The sequence below is a fragment of the Choristoneura fumiferana genome, chromosome 25, assembly GCF_025370935.1.
Source record: "Choristoneura fumiferana chromosome 25, NRCan_CFum_1, whole genome shotgun sequence".
Classification (NCBI taxonomy): domain Eukaryota; kingdom Metazoa; phylum Arthropoda; class Insecta; order Lepidoptera; family Tortricidae; genus Choristoneura; species Choristoneura fumiferana.
Window position 1 is genome coordinate 7,385,230 of NC_133496.1, and position 19,229 is coordinate 7,404,458.

A 19,229-nucleotide genomic window follows, 5' to 3' on the forward strand; every position below is an offset into this window, starting at 1 on the left:
ATGTGGGACAAAATGAGGTAGATCAATTGAGTTATGTTTTGATCAATTGAATTAGCTATTTAATAAATTAAAAACCAATGTCAGGCAGTCTCATAAAACACATATTACATTAAAATTCATTAAATTACAATTACGATAGAATTAAAGCAAAAAAAATTAAAACATTAAAAAAATCATACTTAACAAAATGATAATAAAATAAATAATATTTTTTTTATCAGTATGGCCAACGAGACCCGCTGGACCAAGTACGACCCGGATCGGGGGTCACCTCTCCTCTGTCCCTCATCTTGCGCCCCGACTCCCAAACCAACGACCTGGCGTATGGCTACTTAATTATTTTTATTTCAAAGATTTTTAATGAACATAAGGCAAGCTGTTTGTACATCAATTCGTTTAAAGAACTAAATAGGTAAAAGTTATATTATTAAATTTGCAATATGAACTGCAGTGTGCAAAAGCTCTCACCCACTTTTGTTACCGACTGTACGTCGTTTTAGAGCAAGAGAATATAAATAAAGTTACCTGACCTGCCCGATTTAGAAATTTCAGCTTTTGGGTTCGATCCGTAGAGAAGATTTCAGTGTGGAGAATAATAATATTTTGTTCTCGAATGTTAGAATGTATCGAATATGATTGTATGTAAGTATTTGTTCATCATTCATTCATTGCTTAGTTTGAATCTAGTTAAGTTAAACAGTCCTACGACTCTTCATATTATTCATTTCTGCGCCAGGGTATCCATAAAGACTGGCTACATTTCCGCGCTTCATTGTTAAAAAACAACTATTTCTCTGCACAATATTTCTGCTAACTACTTATTGTATCTATCGCAAGAATAAAAAAACGTTAAGCACTTAAGAGCAAAAAGAAGCGTTTCCCACCGGTAAACCTCGTCGTGTCTGCTTTGACCTGCTTCAGGTAGAATTGTGGCGATAGAAGCGGCGAGAAATAATATTTTCCCGACCGTCAGCGTTGACACTGTGAAAGAAAAACGACCATAAAGAAAGCAATTGCAGGACGAAAATATTGTTTCCCGTAGAGCGGTTTAGTTTATTCAGCTAACACAGCGCTAAGAGGACGTGTCAAATATAGGTTTAATATTCTTTAAGTTGGACATAAATATACTCAGCGACTTAAAATTTGGCCCACTCTACATACAAAATTGCCTATTATTGTATATATTAGGGCCAGATTTTTTGCCGTTCAATACCTATACTTTGACACTGACCATGCAGCTGGAGGGGATGAATTCGGATCACCGATGAGGAATAGGGAGATTATGAAGATGTAGATAACGGGTTTGAACCCCCGATGGGGAAAAGGAAGGTTTGTAGCTCTTGTTTAGGTTTCGTAATTGTATTTATTAAATGTCCATACATTGATTGAAGTGAAAAATAAATCTCGTCAAAGGCCCAATCTACATTTTGAATCAGAAATTTCGATGAAATATTTTACAAGATATTCAGTCCAACTAATCCAATCATACGCTGAAATACTCTAAACTTTGTTTTTATACGCCTTGTTTAATAATGCTAAAGATGGTATTCAGAATATAGTGTTCTGGTTTTAGTACTATTTAGTATTTATTTTAATACTCGTAGTTAGGTTATATTTAAAACTTGAAAAATCTCCGACATTGTCATTTCACAGTTCAATATCTCAACGAATGGATTTTAATAGTAATGAATTTTATCTTAGAATAATTTGAATTAAACTAGCTTCTGATTAAAATAACGCATGGGAGTTATGATACCTCAAATATACACAAACATAGCGGTCGAAGTTATAATACCCCTTTTTGCGTTGGGGTTAAATACAGAGTCGCTGCCCACCGTCTGTGCCTTATTGTATGTCATATAATGTATGTACACAACGGGTCTTATTGGGATCATTATTATCAGTTAGATATATAATATAATATAGCGTTGCATTTCGCGTACCCTATTTGGGAATTCACGTGCGTGCGTGCGTGCGTACGTGCGAGCGTGCGCGTGCGCGTGCGCGTTCGTGTGTGTGTGTGTGTGTGTGTGTGTGTGTGTGTGTGTGTGTGCATCCAGCTTCACGTGAGCGTACATTACATAATTGTGAAGAAACGAAGGTGAAAAATGTGAAATTACCACCTTTTATTATGAATTATAATTATTTTTTACCTCTTTTCTTTCAAAGTAACACATGTGCAAGGTCGAAGCGGGTCGCTGGTTTGATTAAATATATACTTTTCTCTTAGTATGCATCCAGCAGGCAGTATAATAGCTTTTGCTATAGTATTCACCATGTTTCTCAGAAACAATTGAACTCATTCTCCAAACCATAACAGCCTGCCCAACCGACCGATCTATCAAACATTGTTCGTCCAAGTACATTGTTCCAGCGACGGTTCTTTATAATTGAAATTTCTACCAACTTGGAAGGCTTTTTGGCGGGGAATCGAAAGGCACAACACGGGGGTAAACTTTTCCTACAAAATGTTAAGAAACTTTGTTTCAGATTCTGACAACTTCGTTACGTTTCCGTTTCACTGACTTTTATTTTACCATAAACAGTTATGAAAATAAAAATACGCGCAATCTCACTGGAAATTCGGGAGGCGTAAAGTTATGTCTTGAATCTTTGTTCTAGCTTAAGATTCAAGTATTGAAAAGTTGTTTGATTTTCTTATATCCTTAAGAAATAGGAAATTTAAACGAATACTTTGTAAAATTATTTACCGTGATATAAAAATTTTACGTATGTTTGCTTTATTTAATTTCCTGGAACGTCATGTCAAGCAGTAGTTTTTAGGTTTTTTGGTTTTTTGATCTCATTTCAGTGTTTTTTGTAAATAATAATACCTCATTTACGAGAGAAATGTTTCATCATTATCATCATCATTCAGCTGAAAGACGTTCACTGCTGAACAAAGGTCTCCTCCTTAGAACGCGAGTGAATGATAAATGCTGAACTAACCAACAGTAGAACGTTTTCAGAGTAAGTACGGTCAACATCATTTCTGTACCTTGTCGCTTTCAGTCGTTACACAATTTTGTATGGCTTTTTGACAAAATACAAAAGTGATCACTTATTTATGACGATGACTGTACCTACAAAATGATTTTATTAGTCAGTTCTGAAAGTTACATCAAAAGTCAGTGGTATGCCATACATTTCTGCCACAAGCCAATATCTTTCTAATTAATTAGGTACTTATTCAATTTCATCAAAATTCTAGATTGAATTCAAAACACAATTCGTTAGTTCCATGAAAATCAAATGAGCCTTCCACTACAGAATGAAAAGGGTTTTGTAAAACAGGTCTAATTTAGGCCGGCGTATTTCGACAAGGTTAATAACATACACACATTGCCTTCCGTGGTTTCGCTGTACCCAAATTGCTTGCTTCAAACAACTGGCCCTTCAAACAGATCATGACAAAATGGATAGTTGATAAATAAAACGCTAGGTGCATTATCTGCCTACTTGTTCATTTAAGTAATCCTTTTTAACCTGGACGCTTGAAATATTTTATTTATTTATTTTTATTCGACTGGATGGTAAACGAGCAAGTGGGTCTCCTGATGGTAAGAGATCACTACCACCATCACCACTCCAATAACACGTTGGCTACTTTTATCCCGCTATTCCTTCGGGATCCATGTAAAATCTTACAATCTTAACGGCTGGCTATGTTTAGAAACAAAATTTTGCATGGATACATCATATTTACAACCAAAATGTAGACCACGATGTAACTTTTGGGAACTTTTGTAGGAATTTAGTAAAGTCCCGTCGGGACAGTCCTTATCCCGAAATTTCCATTGGACTGCCAGTGTTTTCGCGATCGAAGCGAGCGAACTTTTTAAATTACCTCTAAAATGTTATTCAGATTCACAGCAAAGGAAAATTATTCATAAATTTAAATGTTATAGCGTCTTTTAAAAATCAGTGAACTCGCTTCTATCAGAATGCTTTGGTCTACTATGCTGCTGTCCTATCCCAAAAGAGTATAACAGCCTCTCAACCTACGGCGCTTAAGCCATTACAGTTGGCAATATGAGATTCTAAAAAGGCATATGAGTCTCTAAAACCGTGGCGCTTACGCCTTTATGGTGGGTAAAGTGTATAAGCCAGTAGGTACATAGTTTACATTTGCAGCATTTGTGTGGCGAGATGGTTTTCTGGCCAATTTCTCTCGCGGTCACCCTGTCCACTACGTCAGCCGTTCAAGCGATATAATATAAAGGGATTTTACTATGTGTGGGGCGAAAGGTTGGAGGAAATGTAAGTTGTAAGATTTAGAACAGGTGAAAATTTCTTTGAATTCGTGACTGTGGTGTGAAACAAAAGAAGTATAATTATAAAAAAGAGTTTCTGGGACAATTTGAGTAAAGTATAAATACTTTATTAGTAATTACTTTATTAATAATTAGTAATTATAGCTACAGTCAAGGTCATACATAACCGAGCAAAGCGGTGGCGCGTAGTGTGCGTGTTGCGGCAGCCGCTGAGTCGCGTGCTCCAGAGAAGAAGGGCTACGAAATAGCCAGAAACATGTCCAGCTAAACTCGGTTTAAGACGTGAGTTATCCGTTACAATATCATTTAATACGAGTGAGTCTCACGGTAGTTTCATGTTTAAAGTATCTACTAGATACCTATACTAAGAAATGTTATGTTATAAGTCTGCAGTAAAAAAAATGCGAACGCAGAGCGGCGAGCACTGGCTTTCCAAATCATCCAAAGAGATTGGCCACTTTTATGTGAGTTGGACCAAGTTGCTGTCTAGAATAAACACACAGTGTATTTTGCTCTTACACTAGTTAGACTGTATTATAGTAATCGATGAGTCATACAAAAAAAGTTATTAGTAGAAAGAAAGAAAGAAAGAAAGAAAGAAAGAAAGAAGACATTTATTCACTTACACAGAAGACACACGTATACAGCAAAATTAACACAAAAAAAAGAAAAAAAATAAAAAAAAAAACAGAAAAACACATGAAAATATTTAATACAATATGGACAATGATGTGTGTCCCCGCGAAAGTGAAACGGTCGCTGACTCAGCATTATGCTGAAGCGTTAAACGCCTGCAGCGCTGATTTTCTGCCAGAACCGTCTGTGACTCACGGAACGATACACAAATATAATAAATAAATAAACCACTTATCTATACATACACAAATAAACTTAAGAGAAAAAATAATAATAATAATAACTATAACAAACCAAGAAATAAATAAACTACAACGAACAACAATTAAAAGAAAGAAGAAAAAATGGATAATTTATTAGTACAGTAAAGTAATCGTCATTTAGTTATGCAGTACCTAGTAATTGTCAATTTTAAAATGCTGTTTCTTATAGGTACCCAGTAGTCACGCAAGGAACTCGTGCGAGATATTTTAACCCTTTCACAGCCGATCACAAACTAACTCGTATTATGGCAGTTATGATCTTCAACTCTATTGATAACGTGTTAGTCAATCTCCTTTCTCATTGTTACAAAGTACATACATTTTTATAAAATAACTACCAGTACCTAAATAAATACATGTACTTGTGAGTAGTTGAAACAGTCGTCGACTACAAAATATTGCGTCCCTACAGGCGTCAAAGTACATTGACAGTTTACAGGGGATTAATGTCGTCCATCACACAGGTTGACACGGTTGACACATCACCAGTTGAAGGATTGTTAGTTCTTTAGTAGTGGACTGTATTTCCTTTCTTCTGTTCAGTGAAAGTCCTTTTTTGCAGCAGTAAAGATTTATTAATTTATAAAATGTAAGAGCACAATTTGACGCGACACATTAGTTCGCCATGTTGAATCCAAGAGGCTAGACATTTAATGTGGTGTTGCCAACATGTTGCGGCCTCAAGAAAGAAAATTAAAATGTTATTTTAACATTTTTACAATAGCAAAAACTATAATTGTGACCACACAATATGACATCAAAATATTGTTGAGATCATTAAGTTCTTACAATCTAGAATAATCTAAGAGATATTATTATTATTACAGTACAGTCAACCATTTATTAATTATTTGGTAAGTATACCTGTATACAACATAAGACAGTATCGGTAACAAAACAAGGTAAGTTATTTATTATATTTTTCCTGTAATGAAATTAACATTGTAGCTAGTGAATATTAAGATAATTATTTTTTCATTTTTTTTTTTCAGGTTTAGCTGAAGGAGTCTACAGCAACACAAAAGGTAAATATTCTTTTTCAGGTTTAGCTGAAGGATTCTACAGAATAACAACAGGTTAGAATTTATAACTTATGTCATAATAATGATTGACCTAAATTTAATAAGTGTTCTGTTGAGAAGGTTACTACTACAACAGGAATGAGTAATAGCCTCTTAATCATTATGATATACAAGCTCAACAGGTAAGTTTTACTTAAATATATGTAAGTTACATAATCTTAACTAAATGCAAATTATTGTACCGGTAACGCACATACTTTGGTGATAGACCTGACATGTGTCCTGCCATTAGGAGTTTTTACTTCGATCGCCCTAACCTTATCATCTTTTCCAGGACATACACGCACAACACGTGCCATCGGCCAGTTCATCGGAGGTGTGTCCTTCTCTATAAGGAGCACGAGTGAGCCTACTTGTATGTTTGGTTCGTCAGAATGCCATTTAGGCCTATGCTGTAAGACGTTTAAGTAATGCCTGTGCCACACCTTCCAAAAGCATTGTACCATATGAGTACAAGTACGCCACATCTTTAGCCTATTCATCGGGACGTCGGTCACATCAGATTCAGGATATGAAGTCATTGCAGCTCCAATTAAAAAGTGACCAGGAGTTAAGTATGTATAGTCATCACAATTAGAAGTCATAGGGGTCAATGGACGTGAATTTAACACTGCCTCTATTTGCGACAAGACTGTACTAAGTTCCTCGTAAGTTAATAAGGCCTTCTGGATCGTTCTTTTTAAGTGAAACTTAGTACTCTTAACGGCTGCCTCCCATAGACCACCAAAGACAGGAGAATAGCACGGTATGAAATGAAAATTGATCTGCATCTCTGCAGCATAAGTTTGTACCTGTGCCCGGTGTTCTTTGGAAAGTTGGTTATTGGCCGATTTAAATGTACTGGCATTATCGCAGTAACAGTCAGTTGGCAAACCTCTACGCGAGACAAATCTTTTAAAACACGCGAGAAATGTAGCGGTGGTAAGATCTGAACAAAGTTCTAAGTGAACTGCTTTAGTGCTGAAGCACACGAATACGCAAACATAACCTTTGCTTACTACAGCACGTCTGATTCGAGATTGTTTAACTTCAACTGGGCCTAGAAAGTCAAAGCCAACCTTTTGAAAGGGTCGCATGGGTCTGGTAACTCTATCAGCAGGTAAGGAACCCATTAATTGTTTTGATGCTTCCGCTTTTAATCTAAAACAAATCATGCATTTATGTGTTACCTTTTTTATCTCTCTAATACCATTTATTAACCAGAATCTTTGTTTTAGGCTAGACAAAATTAATGTAGGTCCAGCATGTAATAGCCTAGCGTGCTCACTACGAATTATTAATTCTGTAATCTTTGATCCATTACATAATATGATAGGATGTTTCTGTGAGTACGACTGGTTTGAGTTTTGAAGCCGTCCTCCTACTCTTAAAATGGAATCACCATCGAGAAAGGGATGTAAATTTACTAAAGAAGCATTGACTGGTTTGTTGGTTTTGATTGCATGAATATTGTCAGTGTGATGAATACCCTGATCATGTTTTATTATGAGCGCCAATGCCCTTTGTAACTCCACACTGGTTAAAGATTTAAATTGCAATGTTCCATTTTTGTTATTTATTTTAGTCTTTAGATAATTAATAAATCTAAGGAAGTATGCCACTAAACGTGTCATTTTATTTATGTCTGAGTACTTATTTATGACCGCTTCAAGAAAAGAATTGCCTTTATCTTTGACGTGAGAGACTGAGCAACTGGAGAGCGCTGAGCAAGCTTTAAGCTCTGGTACGACCTCTGGCGGAGATGACTTATTATTTGCAAAGTCATACTTATCTAGTAAGAACGAAGGTCCACGCCACCAAAGCGTACAGTCAGCTAGTTGATGCGGATCCACACCTCTGCTCACCAGGTCCGCAGGATTGTCTGCTGTGCCGACGTATAGCCAGCGCCAGTCACCTGTTTGGTTTTTAATTACACTCACTCGGTTAGCAACATAAGCTTGAAGTTGCGTCGGTTCAGTTGCAAGCCACGCCAGAACAATTTGCGAGTCAGTGAAGAGAATTACATCATTGATTTTAAGCTTCAGTGTTAATGTGTTATAAACCCTTGTAATAAGTTTTGCTAGAAGCAGTGCAGCGTTCAACTCCAGTCTCGGCACCGTTAGTTTGTTGTTGAGTGGGTTAATCCGTGATTTCGAGCAAAGTAAAGATAATGTTGCCTTACCAGCTTGATCAACCACTCTCAGGTAAATGCAGCAGCCGTAGCCTGTAGAACTGGATGCGTCGGAAAAGCCGATGAGCTGGACAGCAGCAGCAGTGTCGTTGACTGGAATGTTGCGATCTAAGTAAATGGGATTCATGCTAGACAAACCTTGTGCAAATTGTAACCACTCACTCTTTAAAGCATTACTTGGCGTAGCATCCCAATCAATCTGCTCTGACCATAACCTCTGCATAATAGCTTTAGCCTTAACAATAATAGGGCTTACAAATCCCATTGGGTCGTAAAACTTTGAAATGTAGCTTAAAATATCTCGTTTTGTCACTGATTGGCTATTGAAGGTCTCTGGACAAGAGATTGTAAAACAATCTTTATTGTTGTCAATAGTTAATCCTAATGCCTTTAATTTATGATTGTCTCGTTGTAAATCAAGCTCATCGAAATGTTGCTCAGTCGGAGGAATATCTGACAGAATCGGTGCGTGATTGGAAGACCACTTATGTGTGTTAAAACCCCCAAGCATTAGTAGTTCACGCAACTGTCGTTTTGCCTCGAGAACTGTAGTTATGTCCGAATCGCAATATAAAACGTCATCAACATAACTGCAGTTTCTTATGATAAATGCTGCCAAAGGATAGTCATGCTCATAGCGTGATGCAAGCTCAAACAAACACCGTGTGGCTAAGAACGTAGAACTCTTTAAGCCGTATGTCACCGTATCTAAGCGAATGCAACGTATGGGTTCGCTAGGATCGTCACGCCATAATATATTTTGTAGCGAAGTGTGAATAGGATTGAGTGCAATTGCCCTAAACATGCGACGTATATCGGTCGTGAACGTGTAATCGCCTAAACGAAACAAAAGCATTATTTGAAATAGATCCTTTTGCATTAAAGCACCATTTAGCAAGAGATTGTTTAGTGAGATTTTTTTATTAGTCTTTAATGACCCATCAAATACCACCCTTGTTTTAGTAGATTTACTATTTTCATTGATTACTGCGCGATGTGGTAAGAAATACACAGCATCCTTGTTGAGGTCCATGGTTTCAATGTCCACATAGTGGCCATGACCTAGGTCAATGTATTCCTGAATGAATTGTTTGTACTGTTCAAGCAAATTTGGAAACCTGGATAATTTTTTTTCTAAATTTAAAAATCTACTCAATGCCAACTCAAAAGATTTACCCAGAGTGTCATTAATATGTTCAAGCGGTAGTTTTAATGGTAAATCAACTTGAAACTGACTATTACTTATTTGTACAGTATTCTGAAATATTTCCTCGCATAAATCTGTCTCAGAGGCTTGTTCTTTGAATATTTCAGGTACTTCTTCAGTTTTCCAAAAGGTTTGTAGGGTTTCATTGATATTGTCATTATCAGACTTGCATACCTGGCAGTGTAGACTAACTGTTTTATTGCAGGCCTGTCGTTGCAGCGGCAGACTGCCACCGATGACATGCCCGAAGTGCGTGTTGATTATTGTAGGCTGGACACTATGTTGCGCCGACGACTGCCTGGCCAGAGCTGGCTGTTGCGGCAGGAGCAGCTGGAAAAATGCGTCACAACCCATCAACATATGTATCTCACCCGGTATATTATAATCATTGTCTGCAAGCTGTATGCCGGGAGGAATGTAAATGTTTGACATGTCCAACTTTGTTTGCGGCAATTTGCATGTAATTGAATCAACCACATGACAGTTGACAGAAAGTTTGAATGGGGAGATACGTGAATATACTTCAAGTGGGATACTGTAATTGACTTTATTGTTTACATTTGTGATACCCACAATAGTGACTTCTTTCTGCACAGGAGTCAAACCTAATCGTTGCACAAGCTCAGTTGTAACAAATGACACCTGTGAGCCACTGTCTAATAATACTTTTACATTATATTTTGTCCCGTCCTGGCCCACAAGGTAGACTCGGGCAGTAGGCAGCAAACATTGGCTTTCTTCAATACTTGATGCTAAAGTCACTGTACCTGAAGCTATTGCAGGCGTGTTGACATGAAGCAGAGAGTTATGGCTCCTGTCTTTGCAGTGATTGCATTTGAAGTGGTACCTACATTTCCCAGGATGAGAATTTAGACATACTGGACATAGCGCTTTGGATTTTACAAAGGCTAGTCTGTCATTGACTGGTAACAGTTTAAATTTTGCACAAGTAAATAACTTATGGTTGGACTTACAGTGTATACATTGACGCATGCTCATCTGTCGCTCCGTGTCCCGTTGGTATGCTGCGTTTACGACTACATTGTCGTATTGCTTACTTGTACCTTGGTCAACACTCTCCAGTGCCAGTGCTCTTTTCTCTATAAATTGTACAAACTCATTAATAGTCGGCTCTATTTTGCAGTCTCTATTTAGTTGAAAGGCATTAGCGGTGGTAGGATCAAGTTTTTTCACAAGTAAATGCACCAATATGATGTCCCAATGTGAGACAGACTCGTGTATGCATGTTAATGCCTTTACTTGTTGTTTAACATGTGCTGAAAATTCCCTCAGACTAGCAGCTGTCGGTTTTGAAGGTGCCAATTCCAATAACTGTGAAATGTGGTCACTCATTATGAGGTTTCTATTGTCATACCTGTCCTTCAAAATCGATAGTGCTTCAGTATAACTTTCGCCGAAAATTGGTAGGTTCTTTATAAGATCAAGAGGTTCGCCGCTGACAAAATTACGTAAATAATACAGTCGTTGCACATCATCGAGCGTGGTATTATTGTGTATCATTGACGTGAAGATATTTATAAACCGAGTGTAATCGCGGTATTGGCCTGTGAAAGTATCTATATCAATTGATGGCAATTTTATATTGGACACTTGGCTATGACGCACTGGTTGTGAACTAGCGTCTGTGTTCGCTGAGATTACACTTAGCTTGGTTAAACATGCCGCGTACTTGTCCTCAGATTCGCCTACATTTTCAGTGTCCGCGGAATTGAGACACAATATTTCAATGTTTATGTCTTGATAGCTAAGGAATAATTCTCTTAACCTACCTATTTTGGTTTGCGCAAGCGCTGGAGATAAAGGTTCTTGATCAGCCCTGTCCACTGCGTTAAAAATCCTCGTAAGGCTAGCCTTTAAATAGCCCCGCTTAGCGACTAATTTCTTTAATTCTTCCTCCATGTTTGTCACCGGTACAATTGTAAACTTAATATAAATTTAATTTAGGTACACGGCGTGCACTTATAAAGCACTTATACAAACAATTATACAGGATTACGGACACAAAACAACTCGACAATGGTAAGTACCTAAACGAAAAATGCGTTTCTAAAACGGAGAAAGGTAGTTGTCAATAATGCACAGATAAACTAAACACTATAATGTCTCTGGAGTGGTAGGTTCAGGGAGCCGATGAGGTCGCACACGCACATAAGGCTGGCTACTCACTATCCGATGCACGCGCAACCGCCGCCGACGCAGTGTTGCTATAGCGAAATTGCGCACGTCCCGGCACCGCCCCACAGAACTGAATGACTGACCTTGAATTCTTCTATCGAAATCGAACGAAATATTTTGGAGTAGCTGAATGTCAGCTATGCTGAAACCTGTAATATCTTCGATCTTCGTTAGATGTGCAGCCTTTACGCTTGTTTTGTATGGAAATATCACTGAACAATTATTGTTTTCTTCACTGTAATTTTCACAATGGCTTCCGTCACTGAATAAGTTGCAGAAATATTCTTGCTTCGCAGTTCGGAGGACCATGAAGAATTGTTAGTTCTTTAGTAGTGGACTGTATTTCCTTTCTTCTGTTCAGTGAAAGTCCTTTTTTGCAGCAGTAAAGATTTATTAATTTATAAAATGTAAGAGCACAATTTGACGCGACACATTAGTTCGCCATGTTGAATCCAAGAGGCTAGACATTTAATGTGGTGTTGCCAACACCAGTATAATTTGAGATATTTTTCATTTGTTACAATCCTACGAACAAAAAACGTTTGTTTAGCTTCGGTACACCGTTATGATATTCTATCCTACCCGTACTTATATGACAAATCAAAAGGTTTTGTGTGTTCGCGTGTGTTTTTGTTATTCTTTGACGTAAAAACAGCTGGACCAAATTGGATGAAATCACTGGAATGTCTTTAATTATCTAAGATTGGAATACGCAGATAAATTGGTTTTTCGATATTTTAAACACGTTAAGGCTCCGTTTCCACCAGAGAAGTGTGAGAATGTATTGCGAGGAATGTGTTTTTAAATAATTTATTGAATCAGGCGTTACTTTGCGGAGGTCCATATCAATGAACTATTGTTATGACACATTTTTGTCTCTTATTTGATTTCCTTTGTTGGTGTCTGTACCTAACCTGGGCAGTCTAAATAGTCTTAACACTACACACATGAACAAAAAAATCATGTTGTGAGTAATGGCAATGTTGTTTGTGGCCTACGTTCGATATTTTCAGACCTGAATATGAAGGATTTTTGTCTTTATTTTTCCACAGTTACAAATAACTATATTAACCCGGCTTTTATGAACAAACCACAAAATTAAAAAAAAAATCTTTGACATTAAAGGGGCTTATGCTCGGCAAAAAAGTATTAATTATTGAATTTTGAACAGGCTTATTTTATTATTTTCAAAAATTTAAATGTTTAGCATTTAAAATATTCAATTTGCTAATATTGAATCAGCGTTACTTTGCGAAAGTCCAAATCAACAAACTATATATAAATTAGTACTTTGCTCACTCGCACCCAGAGCGCCGCGGGTGAGCAGAGCAAAGTAATAATTAGTTCAATCACTTTTCTTTTACATCAATGTGCATTACACGATAGATTATTTTCCTACCCTCTATTCCTTTTGAAGTCCCAAGAAACAAATTGCAAGAAGTGCAATTCAGCTAAAGCGAAAACGCTCTCCGGTCCGTCACGTCCGGCCGGAATGCCTCTTATATGATTCATATTTCCACGGGCTTCTATTATGAAGCCCTCCATTTTCTCTGAATGAAAATTGGGTAGAAAGCGAACTTTTAGCTGGATGAAAAGATAAGACTGCTATTGCATTTAATGTCTCTCAAAACTTCAATCAACTCTAAAACTTAGAACCGCGCTGTTTTATAAACAAAGAGTGTCAACTAATGTTAATTGGCCACGATATTAATTGACGATTCAGAGACTGAAAGCTACAACTGTTGAACTACTTAAAAACTCAATTAAATTCCAATATTTTTTAAACATAAAATTTAATTTTAATTTTTCTTGCATCCTACTGATAATTATTTCAGGTTATCATAAATAGGTACAGTTATTTCATTATACCTTACATCATTATAACTTGCGTACAGTCGACTGTACACAAGGCATAATGATATAATTTACACTTGACTGTACTTAATTTATTTGTTTTTAAATACGTATATTTTTGTACAAACAAAAAATTAAAAACATTAATAATTATAATCAAAATAATCTAGCCAACGAAGAAAAGTAGGAAAACTCGTCAATGTCATTCACTTCAAATTTCAATATCTTAAAAACCGATTAACCAATTTCGACAAAATTATAAGCTCAAACCCACCACAAGGAAACTAGAATTTACGTAAAAAAAAATCGCATCGGATGAACTGGGCTATCAGAGCACAAAATTCGGACACGAAATACGGAGTGCAAAATTCGAACTTCGTATTTTGCCGTCCCGCTAACGCTTATATTATTATTAAATACGAGAGTGAGAGGGACGGTACGACACAAATTTCGATTTTCAAATTTCGTTTGAGAACGATGATGCCACAGATACGATGCCCCTCTTTTCGATCGTCTTTGAAAAGGAGATTCTTAATTCGTCTGTATGTTTTTGCGTCATATGGCTTAAAAGTCGAAGGACAAAATTAGCACACGCTCAATGGATCCATCAATAAACAAACTGTATTACAAATTGCTTGCAATTTGGACTAAGTAAGAGTAGTCTCGTTGAAACGAAAACCGCGGAAGTACTGAAATTGGGGACCGGAAACTTGTATTTTGCTACATAAATATTGTGTACAAAGCAGAGGGCCTACTCCGAATTTCGAAAATCGAAGTTCGTATCTTACCATCCCTCTCACTCTCGTATTAAATAGTATTAGCGTCAAAGGGACGGAACGACACGAACTTCGATTTTCGAATTTCGGAGTAGCCCCGCAGATACGTGTCCAAACGAGACAACCCTAATTTAGAAGGATCGGATACAATTCAAGTGTTATCGAGAAGCCTTCGATTTTTCATCAGCCCTGAACTGAATGTAAAGCATATTCCTAGAAAATAAAGGTCGTTGAATGAAACGATTAACATAGCAGCTGAAGGTTAAACAAATTCATTAATTTTAACTCCAGTGGGAAAAATTGGTGTAGTTTAGTCTGCCAATAACAAGTCGTTACAATTATTATATGTCAACTCATTTAATACAAGAAATGTTTTCCGGAAAAAAAACTCAGGAAAATAGCATTTTTTCCTTATTTGTTCAACATACAACAAACACCAGGAAAAATTGTTATTAGAAAAATAATATCTGAAATGTACTATGATGGCATTACATTTTTGTTTGTTTACTTTAACCTTGCTAACGCTAAACTTATTCTTACGTAAAAAAATAAACACTTTTCACAGAAAAATGAAGGATTAAGATCTCACTAATATTATAAATGCGAAAGTTTGTAGGTCTGTTTGTTTGTTTGTTTATTTGCTTGTTACTTCATCATGTCTAAACCACTGAACCGATTCAGATGAAATTCGGTAGATAGTTCAGGTCCCGGAGAAAGACATTAGGATAGTTTTTAACCCGGAAAATTGCATATTTCCCGCGGGATAGCGATAAACGAATTCTGCGCGGACAGAGTCGAGAAGACAAGTAAAAAGACAGCACCAAAATATGAGCGTAGTTCTTTTTAACAATTTAAAACTAATTTCGTTTCAGATCGTGTCTAAGACGTGAATTGTTTACATCGCAAATAATTAAAACAATTAATTTCAGCGGTTTAATTCGTGAAACAAGAAGAATCCAATTGAATATTTCGATTCGGCGGAGTTATTAAAAGTTTAAAATTAAATCAGTGTTTCGTTGCGATCGCCAATTTCAATTTAATTAGATAAAATTGTGCTTGTAACATTATAAATGGTGATCAAAAATAACGACAGCAAAAAAACCAAAGGTGCACCTTAAAGGTCCTAAAGGTTCCGTCAAAATATAACCTATACTTTTATGAAGTACCTATACGCTAGTCAACCCCAATATCATACAGTAATAAATTTATAAACCTACTGTCGCTTATTTCAAACTACATCAACATTTTTTATTTGACCCGGAATTTTGGAGAAAAACAGAAATATGCAATGAAAATAACATAGGTACCTACTCTACTGTTATTATAATGATGCAAATTACCTTGTATTAAAAGTAAATATAATAATTTTCGTTTAGACAAGTTTATTGTTTAAAAATACGTCTAGGTTACCTAGTTTTTGATTCCGTGGGAATATCGTTAAAAGAAGCAGTGTTATTTTATAATGTAAGTAGGATTTTTAGAGTTCCGTAGTCAACTAGGAACCCTTATAGTTTCGCCATGGCTGTCCGTCTGTCTGTCTGTCCGCGGCTATGCTCAGAGATAGATAGTACTAGAAAGCTGTAATTTGGCTTAAATATACATAATCAGTCACGCCGACAGTGGTAAAATAAAAAAAAAACAAAAAAAATTTTTTAGGGTACCTTCCAAACGTAAAGTGGGGGTGATTTTTTTTTCTCGACTAACCCTACAATGTACGGTATTTTTGGATAGGTCCTTTAAAACTATTGGGGGGTTGCCGAGACGATCTTTCGATTCAGTGATCTGTTTGCGAAATATTCAACTTTAAAGTGCAAATTTTCATTAAAATCGAGCCCCCCCCCCCTCTGAAATCGAAACTGTTGGGTGGAAAAACTTGAAAAAAATCAGGATGGTAGTAAAAATATGAAATTGAATAAGAAAATTATAACGGCTAAGATTGCTTGAGAATTACTAGTTTAAGAGTAAATAGCAGCCTAAGGTATAAAATACCTAAACTTGGAAGATTCCGCACACAATAGGTACGAAATCCTTAGAAACATACCTTATTACTTGATTTTTTCGTAATGGCTACGGAACCCTATCTTGGGCGTGTCCGTCACGCTCTTGGCTGTTTTTTTTTATTTTACTCTCATATACTCGTACTTATAATATCGGCGTCCGATACCGTGTCATTGGTCTTCTGATTGTAGATAGATATAATTTGAAAATACTTGGTATTACAGGGTGAAAACATAGGGTACAGTCACCAGCATCAATATCTGACACAACAAGCGTGCATAAATATCTGATACAGCTCTATTACTAGGGCCGGAATGATGTGTCAGATATTTTTGCACGCTCCGCTGTGGCAGATATTAATGCTGGTGACTGTACTAGTATGGAACACCTGTAGGTACTTTAAATGAAAATTAGACGCATTGATTCTGGATCTTTACAGGGTTAAAGGCAGTGATAATTAGGTAAATTCAACGTTATTTCCACGCTGTTAAGAAACCCATAATTGTAAAACAGCTATTCTGCCTACTCTTTCCCCAAAAGGCCGGCAACGTATCCGTAATTCTATTTATGTTATAGATGTCCATAGGCAGCTGTAGCGACATTGGATGCTTAGCTTGCGATATGGCTAATACTGTCTGTAGCCTCTGTTGTCTCTTGCCCGTCACCGCAAACTAACATGTACTAAATACTTATCTGCTATTCATATCCTACTAATTATTATAAACTACCCGTTACCCGTGACTCCGTCCGTGCAGAATTCGCTTATCGCTATCCCACGGGAACTACACAACTAAAAAAAAAAAACACAAAAACAAACAAACAGACTTACAAACTTTCGCATTTATAATATCAGTGAGATGTGAAAGTTTATTAAGATGTTTGAATGTTTGGAGCAGGGATGTTGCGGATACAGAATTTTTGACATCCGCGGATGCGGATGCAGATGCGGATATTACAAGGCTCACATCCGCGGATGGGGATGCGGATGCGGTTGTAAGATTTGTTACTTAAAAACATAAAATATTGCTTTATAGTTATTTTTATAAATTAAAAAATTCACACTGCGTCGGCGGTGCTATTGTTTTTTTTTAATCACGCGAAGCGAAGCGAAACACCCGCAAAAAATGGACATTTGCGATTTCTATCTTTCAGTCTGCAATCGCATTACCTACTACAAAACGTAATGGACTTGTCGCTTCTTGTCATAGATGCAAGCGCTCGATCGACAAATCACAAAAACGTAACGAAATTCAGATTGGTTTTTTGGAATCTTTTTGTATTTTTTATTTCAATTCCAAATTTTTACTTTTACGGTCATCCCGTAAAACCTAAATTGAAAATACAAACTGAAATATAGACCAACCAATCTTAATTTGATTGCTTAATAACGATGTCTCTCGTCCGGGTGAGCGGTTAGTTCTAATGGAATGCCGAAAGTTTCTCGATGAGGGCTGCGGTATAGATGTCGCTAGCGTCACTGCTTAAGCGGCTAAATAAGAAACAAACAAGCTGAGATATGTGGTGCATAGGGGAAATTCGTGTCTGTACCGTTGTCCAGCAGTGGTGTAGCGGTATAGCACGTGGCACGGAATGCCGAGAACCTGGGTTCGATTCCCAGTGCTGGTCTTATTTTTCTGGTTTTTCTGTGCATCTATATTTCAGTTTGTATTTTCAATATAACGAAATTCCTTTTGGTTAAGGGCAAAAATAGTACATACGTGCGCTACACGCGCCGCCGACATCCGTGTCCACATTAGCTTCGCGTTGATTTTATGCGGATGAGGATGTTGATGCGGATGCTCCGATGTTTTCGAATTTCGTAGTAGCCCTGCTGCTCGTTTGCCTCCTATCATAAAAAAAACATCTTTAGAGCACTCTAACCGTTCCGCCTCTGTTGCTTCTTGGTCTTAGGGGAAAGAGTTCGCTGCCAACGTTACGTCACTTCATGATTTATTCATATTAAAGGGGGAATAAAAACTTAACGTCCATTCACGGGCTAGACCACCATCAACAATATCTAAACTTGCCTCATCACCTTGCGAAAATAGTTTGTTCAGAATTTTCTGGATGGTTATTATTTATTTCTTATATTTGTTTCGATATTGTAAGAAAGGTTAGTACGTAATTGGAATCCTAGTGTTGTTTTTATTCAAAAGTTCTTCTAAACGATCACGACAGTAAATATAACCATAATTGAGATGACACGCATCCTCGTTTATGTATATGAATAAAAGAGAAGAGTATAAGTAACAATGATGCTACTCGTACCTCTCATACCTATAGTAGATTGATAACCAAGGGTGGAAAGTGACCGATTTCACCCGAGATATCTACTTCGTTCGAGCGCCAATAGTTCGAGGGGATATGGGTATAATTTCACCCGAGTTAGACACTCTACTTTTCATTTGTTTCACTGTGAGGAAAGTAAAATAGCACAAAAAATTGAGAATAATAATAAATTAAATTTACTGATATGAAACCTGCAACCTTTTCGCACTGGCCACTTGCCACGGCCGACTATACAAAAAAATCGAGTTGGTCACGACGACACGACCAAGGAGCTTATATACAAAACTGGAGGTTGAACGCTGAACGAAGAAGTTTGACCTTTGTTACTTATTTATATATTCCATCTCTTATTTTCACATTTCAAGAATGACTTCCACCTCTTTCTTAACCTAACTAAAGAAAGACATGGAATATATTCGTGACATAATAAAAGTCAAATTTCTTGTTTCATACGGATGTTTGGCGTTCAAACTCCAGTGTTGTG

At 36.9% G+C, this 19,229-nt stretch overlaps 1 protein-coding gene across 2 annotated transcripts; it reads right to left on the minus strand.

Annotated features, from left to right (window-relative positions):
- Positions 1-5,692: 5,692 nt before the first annotated feature.
- Positions 5,693-11,700, minus strand: LOC141442285 (uncharacterized). Of its 2 annotated transcripts, XR_012452913.1 has the most exons (3): positions 11,423-11,700; positions 10,607-10,732; positions 5,693-9,962 (listed from the first exon to the last, which is right to left on the minus strand). XR_012452913.1 is itself a non-coding variant. In XM_074107242.1 (2 exons), exons 1-2 carry the CDS (start codon positions 11,550-11,552, stop codon positions 9,910-9,912), a joined length of 999 nt encoding a protein of 332 aa, XP_073963343.1. In that variant the 5' UTR covers positions 11,553-11,700; the 3' UTR covers positions 5,693-9,909. The 2 variants fall into 2 exon arrangements, 1 of the variants encoding a protein (XP_073963343.1); XM_074107242.1 differs by having other exon boundaries at positions 10,607-11,700.
- Between the last annotated feature and the right edge of the window lie 7,529 nt (positions 11,701-19,229).

Excerpts from the sequence above, each read along its gene's own strand:
- LOC141442285 (XM_074107242.1), bottom strand. The coding sequence starts at position 11,552 with ATGGAGGAAGAATTAAAGAAATTAGTCGCTAAGCGGGGCTATTTAAAG. Across the intron at positions 9,963-10,606 it reads CATGCGTCAATGTATACACT|CTGCTCCTGCCGCAACAGCC; the intron begins GTAAGTCCAACC and ends GCATTTTTCCAG.